The sequence below is a fragment of the Ananas comosus genome, linkage group 19 (assembly GCF_001540865.1).
Source record: "Ananas comosus cultivar F153 linkage group 19, ASM154086v1, whole genome shotgun sequence".
In the NCBI taxonomy this organism is placed as follows: domain Eukaryota; kingdom Viridiplantae; phylum Streptophyta; class Magnoliopsida; order Poales; family Bromeliaceae; genus Ananas; species Ananas comosus.
In genome coordinates this window covers 8,133,068-8,141,217 of record NC_033639.1, presented here as the reverse complement: position 1 = coordinate 8,141,217, position 8,150 = coordinate 8,133,068, and the positions used below count along the sequence as shown (strand labels likewise).

Genomic DNA, 8,150 nt, shown 5'->3' with positions numbered 1-8,150 from the left:
CTCTCCCTCTCACAAACCCCCAGGGGCATAACCGTCTTTTAGACGTCCACGGAGAAAAAGGGCCCCACTGGGGAGCTCCCTCTAGGGATGCAACGGTTATATACCACGGTTGTGAGACCGAGATGTGGGGCTGAGGTGCGGGGCCCACGAGTCAGTGAGATGGGAGGGTTATATGTAACGGTTATACGGTGGGGTTGTGGAGTAAAAGAAGTGGGTCGGAGTCGGAGTCCGAGTCCCCTGTTCTTCTTAATATATATTTTTTTATTCCCTTTTATTCCACCCCTTTATAAGGCCCACGCCACGCCGAGGTTTTTTTTTGTGTCCTCCTCCTCCTCCTCCACCACGCCTCTCTCTCTCTCTCTCTCTCTCTCTCTCTCTCTCTCTCTCTTAGGGTTTCGACGAGCCCTAGCGCGAGCACTCTCTCTCTCTCTCTCTCTCTCTCGTTCGATCGATCGAGCCATGGCGGAGGCCGTGTCGTGCGTCGCGGAGGCGGAGGAGGCGGCGCGGATGATCTGCGCGCTGCGGTTCGCCGACCTCGGCGGGAGGCCCCCGGCGTGGCGCAAGCCCCTCCCGGACCCGGATCCGCCCCCGGAGGCCCTCGACGCCGCAGCGGCGGCGGCGGCGGCGGCGGCGGCGGCGACGCCGCCGCGGGAGGGCGGGGCCGGCGCGGCCGTGAGCGGCGGGGCGACGCCGGTGCACCCGGCGTCGAACGCGTGGTCCAGCCGTGGCCCCGCGCCGCGCGGGGGAAGCGCTCGCGGAGGTCGTCCGCGGACTGGATCCGCCGCGCGCCGAGGGACCCGTCGTCGTCGGCGGAGGCGGCCGCGCGGGTGAAGCGGATGCGCGCGAGCCCCGCGTCGCCCCTCGACTACAGCGGCGGCTCCGCCGCGTCCACTAGCGGCGGCGGCGGCGCTGGCGCCGACGAGGGTTCCACGTCGTCGGCGGATGGACGCGTCGGCCCCACCACCGCAACCAACAACAAGGTACGATTCTCTCTCTCTCCCCTCTCTCTCTCTCTCTCTCTCTCTCTCTCATCTTTCTCTATCTTTTTTTTTTTAACCTCTTTTGACCAAATTACCCTCACCAAGACTCCATAATTACGTTTCCTACCTACCCGCTCCTCTTCTTTTCCTCGCTCCATTCATTGCACACCGCTCCGTCATCTCATCTTCGGATCTCACCGTTATTATTTTTTGGGCCCTATTATTTTTCGTTTTAAAATTTGTAATTATTATTATTTTAATCGAGAGTATTATCTCGAGTTGACTACTTTCGCACCGGGGGTATTTTCGTAATTACGCCGCGAGAGGCCCTACCCCTTTCTCCCTTCGGTGGTGGGGCTTTCCCCGCATCCCGCGAGCCCGATTTCTCCTCGCCCCCGAATTTCCGAAAATACCCCTCGATCGGTCCGCGCAGCGTGGAATTCAATAGGGGTGTTTTCGTCATTTCAGCTTTCTTTATCACCCGGTGCGGTTTCGCGTGAGCTTGAGCGGGTGGATGGGGCGAGCGAGGGGGGNTGGGAGTGTCTCCCTGGGCCCAACCATCAAATAATTAAAAATAAAAAATAAAAAAATTTAACTACGAGTTTTGGTATTTCCACGCTGGAATTTATTTATTACTCGGCGCTGAGTTTCTCCACCGCACGGTCAAACCGTGCGTGGAAATTACAAAAAGCGGGGTGAAAATAACAATAACAATATATTATATTATATTATTTTATATATATATATATATATATATATATATATATTAAAAAAATAATTTTTAATGATAAATAAGGGGGTTGGGGGTCTTGGGTGGTACTTTTCGCGTTAGGTCGGCGTTTGGTTCGCGGTCGTAAAATCCCCATCTCTTTATCCGATACCGGGAGGGAGTGGAAGCGAATCGCGGAATCGACCGTCCACGTGGCGAGCCGTGGTTGGCCGGAGTGGTCAGTAATCTGCCCTTTCTGCGTGTGCGATCTCGTCGCCGTATGTAAGTTCCAGCCAATGGGCGGCTGCCACGCAGGGAGTCGAGGGACGAAAGGAGTCCGCATACATTGAATTGTACGGGTACGTGGCACCGGCTCACGCGGTCCCGCAATGATGATGATGCAGCATATATTTCCGTAGTGTTGGGTTTTTTTTTTTTTACTTTTTTTTTTTTTCTGAAATACACTTTATAATAATAATAAGCGTCATAATTATCTCGGATCCAACTTGAACGGCCCTGATTGGGCCAGGTAGGGTTGGCGACACGTGGCGATCGCTGACGCGCTTTGTACGCGTGCGCTTGTGTTTCAGGTGGGGATGATCGGGCGGCAGCCGTTGATTCGAAGATTCCAGACGCCGCCGGCGAAAAACCCGCGGCCGGGGAAGAAGAAGGTGAGCTTCTCTCTCTCTATCTCTTTCTCTCTTCAACCCTCTCCGAGAGGATAAATTTGTCTGGATGCGGTGCACCACGTCAGCCGTAGACCGCCGTGTTCTTCAAATCCTCTGTTGATGCTGCTCTCTTTTGAATCCCGAGTTTTGGAACTTTTCTTCTTAAATGATGGATGCTACTTTTGCGGTCGACGACTGGTGCGATTGAACCGGGTCCACCAGGCAACCTATCTTCTCCCTCCCTATTAAAATCCCATTTGCCCAAGTTTTTTGCAAAATTATTGCCTGGACCTGGTCCACCACTGCTGCGAGAGAGTAGCCACGTAAAATTTTGTGAAATGGGTCTTAAAATTAGAAGGTATTGGAATTTTTAGGAGAAACTATCAAATTTCGACTCTGTTTTTCAGATATCATACTATAAAACAGATCACTTATTTTTCATATATAAGAATTTGGATTTTGTGAAATTTTTAATTTTTGGACATTCATTTATTATTATTTTATTTAAAGCAGCTAAAGCTGAGGCTGGGACGTGTTCTCTTTTTAAGGCTGGTTTAGTAAAAGTGCAAAATTGCAGCTGTTTCCTGGTTTGGGGAAAGAAGGCTCGGTACACGTATCACGTGGATTACCTGGTCCAGTTAATAATTTGCAGGTTTAAAAAAAGCACGGAGACCCCTCTACTGTATTCGAATCTGTAATTAGCCACCGCCACCTATATTTTTACCCAAATAAATCTTGGATCTTACCAACTAGTTAGAAATATCTACTTGAGCGCTAAAATTACATAAATTTTTTTAAAATTTAATTCACTACAAAATTTAAATTTAAAATTAAAAAATAAAAATTATATAAAAAAATTTTTTTATAAGAGAAAATAAAGTTTGAGGGAGATTTATTTTGGAATACGGTTTGTATGCCATTTCCTACCTAACTTGTATGGGACTGCTGCAGCACGGCAGCATCAGAGCTGAGCAAACAGATGCTCTGACCCGCTCGGAAAAAGAAGCGGTTTTAAATGGTCCAAAAAGGGCAACTCTGAGGCCGTCCGGGACTAATATCTCGTGGACCCTGTCCACCACGTTATCCGTGGACCGTAATGCATCCACCCTCCCTCCACTTTTTTTTTTTAAAAAAAAAAAGCTAAGTGGTCTGCGGTCCACCGCTCCCGCGGTGGACAGGTTCCAGGCAAATGAAGTTACGGTTGGTGGACGCATTTATTTGTTATTGTGTGTGCGTCTATTCGTGGTTTAGTTAAAATGTATTTATTTTACCCTTTTCCTTGTTACTAAAGCTGGTGTTTTCCGTCTCTTTTTTGTACCCCTTCCTCTCCACTATAATTAGTATTATGGGATTAATTAACGGTAGTATGTACTTACGTGGTGAGCAGGCGCTCCCCGATCTGCAGAAGGAGGTGAGATCTCTGGTCGAAGAGAACGAGATGCTTCGGAAGGTAAAAAAGCTCGTTGTTCATTTTGGTTTCAGTTGATCGGTGTTTATTGTGATTTTTAATCATGTTTAATACCCTCCTTTTTAACGAAACAGGAGGCTGAGGATTTGCACAGAGCCTGCGCCGCAGCGTCGGCAGAGAACCGTACGCTACAGGTGACCCCCCTCTCCCTCATCCATACCCAGTAATTTGCATTTTGCTCGGTCGCATGTATTTTTATAAATTTTAGTCAGTATATTTTATATAATTTATATAATTATAAATTTTTTAAAATAAGTAATTTAGTATAAGTTTTATGTCCGAAGAGTTGCCAAATTATTTAAATCAGCCAAATTAAAAGTTTGGGTGGTCGTATCAAAATAGTCTGTGATTCGGATAAGTTTTATATATATTTTAACCTTGTAAATAACTCGTTAGTTGCATGTAGTTGAGAAGTGTATTTTTAAAATTTTATTATTTTGTATATGCGGTAGTGGAGCTAACTCTAATGTAGAAAAAAATATATTTTTTTTATTAAAAAAGTGATTAAGGAGAGGTAATTTTTTTTTTTATTTAAAATTATTCTCTCAAGTTACTGCAGTTGGACCCACGGCCAGTTTGGGTGTAATTCTAGCTGCTGTACTTAAATTTCTATACATATTAAATTTGAATACGTATATAGTTATAAATATAGTGCAGTTATTACAACATGCAATCAAACAGTTCTTGAAGAACTCTTCAATAAGGCGGGCAGATGCGAACCGTCCGATTATACTTAATTTTGAGATTCGCATAAATTGCAACCAGATAGTTTACACCCATCCTCCGTGATGGAGAGCTCTTTAGTAAAATTTTCCTCTTGCTTGAACCCCATAGTGGATGGGTGAAAAATTTGTCGCGCTACAGCACTAGGGATTGGAGGTTGACCTAACAAAATCTCGATCGCGACATGTTATCTGCAAATCGGACAACAGAAAGCACGCACGTGTCAGCTTCGTTAGGGCTGATACGTGGGCCCTACACGTGCGGCTATGCGGGCATGTGTGGGGGCTTCTTCCCCCACGATTGTCTTGTTAATTTCTCGGTTGTTGGTTTTGTCTAATTGCAGAGTGGCACCTCCTAGAGCTCTCTATTGAGCCTGCTGAGAATATCCTTCATGCATTATTTGTCACGGAGTTTTTCTCTAGTCTAAGTCCACGTAAACTTGTCGGGTAGTATAGGCCAGCTGCACTTTTGGTCCTCAAAATATGAGGCTAATTTGGATCGACTATCTCTAGCGCAAATAGCCTAGTTATTTTATTTTTCAACTAAATTTATTTCTGAAGAAAAAAATAAACGAAGCGATAGCATACTCTGATTCTATTTGTAACATCACAATTCATGGGTCACTAAGTGGTGAGCTCGTCTGATCCATACAATTTGCCTATTCTATCCTTTGTCATGGTCACGGGTTGATAGGCTGTTTATTTCATGCTTTCAACGACTTCTGTCCTTTGGAAACCCTGTGATGTAGACAGATGGGCTGTGCTCAGGTGTCCGTCGGTATCTTTGCTCTGTTAGAATCTGCATTAACGGTTTCCTTTTGTGTGAAGCAATTAGTTTCATGATCTAAGTTTGTAGATTAAGTAATAATTTTGCACTTTTTTAGAATGTTTCATGTACATATTACTAATACGTATACATAGGTAATTTAGTGATTTCTGATTGGTGATGCATGTAGTCGGAAGTTTTGATAGGTTTGCATAAAAAAACTAATACATCAAAGCCTTATTGGAGAACATCTTGCTCAAACTGTTATTTGTTTTAACGGGCCGTTTGATGTGCTAATATATATATGAGATGTATAGTTTAAATTAGTTTATACTCAAAGCATATTACTAGTCTCTGAAGTATATCCTTCGGAGGACGCAAAGCATTTCCTTGTGGAAGTGGTCCTTTGTGCTTGGCCAGCAGGTGAGCTCACTAATTTTTATTTTATTTTTTTGGCCCTTTTCAATTAGTTAAACACTTAAAACTTTACAAGGGGCCCCTATGAGTTAATTATTGAAAGAGGAGTATCAGATAGAATGGGCGGTCCATAGCTGATTTGGTAATCTAGGTTTGGGCAAAAAATTCTCTACTGGCTTGTGACCAAGAAAAAGTCTTTAAGCTTTGTTTGGATACATAAATGCTTTTTTTGGGCATATATTTTTTTTGATTTACTTAAGAAGTATGTAGTATTGGGTAGATGGGAAGCGTGATTAATGTTTAAAATGAATAGCATTTAAGTACTTTAGTTTATTCTTTTGGAATAAAATAAATCATCTCGTAGGTAAAAGATGGTATCCTATCAGATTAGTTGTCAAAACCTTTGAATGAGTTAAAAACAATACTTCTAAATTTCAATCACACAAGAAAATCATCATACCGAATATATTATTATTAGATATCTTATTTAGACGTCCAAACATGATCTTATTGTAATTGTTGCGTCTTACTAGATGAGGATATCCAGGCAATCACATGCCTTTCTCTTTTCCCTTTTTACTTTTAAAGGAGGTAGGGAAAATCTCGCAAGTTTTAAATTTGCACTACCAAGTTAGCTGCTTGTATCCTACGTTCCTACCTAACCCTTTTGGTTGGTGCGACACTGTTGCAACCAACAGGTTTGACTCCCGAGCGCTTGGTTCTCTTTTTCTTCTTCTATTCTTTTCATCACCCCCTTTCTCTTTTTAGAAGGTGGTCCGTAGATTATCTCTTCTTTTAAGCTAGGTCCAATTTCAAAGTCACCTTACGTATTCTCCTTCTAAGATCATATTGAATTTTACGTTTGATTCTGCCATGCGGAAATTGACCCTCATCTACCTTAATCAATCACGGTACTTTGACCAAGTGTTTCTAAATTGCTGTTAAGTCTTATTTTTTGTAATCTTAAATAATACTTCTAAGCACATATAAGGTAGATATGTTGCAGATATTATTGGTTAGATTAAGTTCGAACATAATATTTTGAATTATTTGTATACTAATTTTCCTGCTTATTCATCATACAAATCACTGAACTCCTCTTCTATCTCCTTGAAATCAATGTATGAATGAATAAACTGCTTGTGCTCAGACTTTTCTTTCTAATGTTTCGCACTCCCCTTTCGGTTTCTCCAGCGACGTTTTATTTGCTAACACGCGCTTGCTTGTTCCATGCAGCTGAGGTTAGACCAGCGGAACACACCTATCAGAAGCGATTCGCCGGCGCCCCGAGCGAAGCAGGAGCCGGATGCTCCGCCCCGCGCTGCTCCGCCCCCTCTCGTACAATGCGACGACGGCGAAGGAGGCGGCTTCAGAATACCTGATCTCAATCTCCCCGCATCCGACGATCTCTAACCGACGCTGCTGCGATCCTTCGCTGACCCTTTTCTGATCCTTACGAAGTAAAAAAAAACAAACGAAATAACCCCAACATCCAAGTGTACATAGAAAAAAGGCGGGCCGCGGAGATCATCAAAGAGCAATGAATGTTGTTGCAGTTGCTGCTGTTGTTTAACGAAAATTAAAAAGAAAACGGAGAAAATCAAGGACGGCTCTGAATCGTTGATATTCTGATTAACGCTTAATTAGTCATTTACTAATAGTTGTATTTGTACATCTTATCCCATGCTCAATTCTTTAACCTGGGCGCATGAATTGTAATTATTTTTTATCGTTGACACGGATTCGTAAGCATGATGTGGGATTGTTATGAATTAAATGAAAAATAGATGAGTGTGTAGGCTGGCTCTATTAATTTCAATTTTATGTACACGAGCGTTTTTTTGTGGATCTAACCCTGTATATGTAAAATTTAAAATGAGTTTTAGTTGTGGGATTTTTTTAAAATATTTTTTGGAAGAAAAAACTACATTCCAAAAGAATTATACATTTTATATCTCATTCATACGTTCATCCAATAAATGAGATGATTTTACCAGTCATATTAAGGGGCAAAAATTTTATGGACACTATGTCCAAAAAAAAAACCAATTTGGGGACGCCCCCTATGGGCGCCGCGTGGCACTGGGGAGAAGCCGGATTTTTTTGGGTGCACATGGTGCATTATTTTTTATTTTAATGTTAACATATATATATATATATATATATATATATATATATATATATATATAGGTATATATATATATATTAGAGAGAGAGAGAGAGTTTTTGCTAGAATACTATCGGTAGCTAAACAAGCCGTTTACTACCGATTTGTATCGATGATAGAGCTTTCCAAATTGCGATCGGCTCGCTTGAACATGATTGATGTACCACTTGAAGTGTTTAGAAATTAAATTTCAAATTTTTCGACATATTTGTCTAATGATCAAAGGGTTTCAAAAATTGGTAATTTTAATGCT

General features: G+C 42.4%; 1 protein-coding gene across 1 annotated transcript; it reads left to right on the top strand.

The window, feature by feature from the left end:
* On the top strand, positions 306-7,547 carry LOC109724784 (translation initiation factor IF-2-like). The gene is made up of 6 exons (XM_020253714.1): positions 306-760; positions 802-980; positions 2,280-2,360; positions 3,745-3,807; positions 3,900-3,959; positions 6,967-7,547. The coding sequence occupies exons 1-6, from the start codon at positions 460-462 to the stop codon at positions 7,141-7,143; spliced, it is 861 nt and encodes a 286-aa protein (XP_020109303.1). The 5' UTR covers positions 306-459; the 3' UTR covers positions 7,144-7,547.

Excerpts from the sequence above, each read along its gene's own strand:
- LOC109724784 (XM_020253714.1), top strand. The coding sequence starts at position 460 with ATGGCGGAGGCCGTGTCGTGCGTCGCGGAGGCGGAGGAGGCGGCGCGG. Across the intron at positions 761-801 it reads CGGGGGAAGCGCTCGCGGAG|CGTCGTCGGCGGAGGCGGCC; the intron begins GTCGTCCGCGGA and ends CGAGGGACCCGT. Across the intron at positions 3,808-3,899 it reads AGAACGAGATGCTTCGGAAG|GAGGCTGAGGATTTGCACAG; the intron begins GTAAAAAAGCTC and ends TTAACGAAACAG.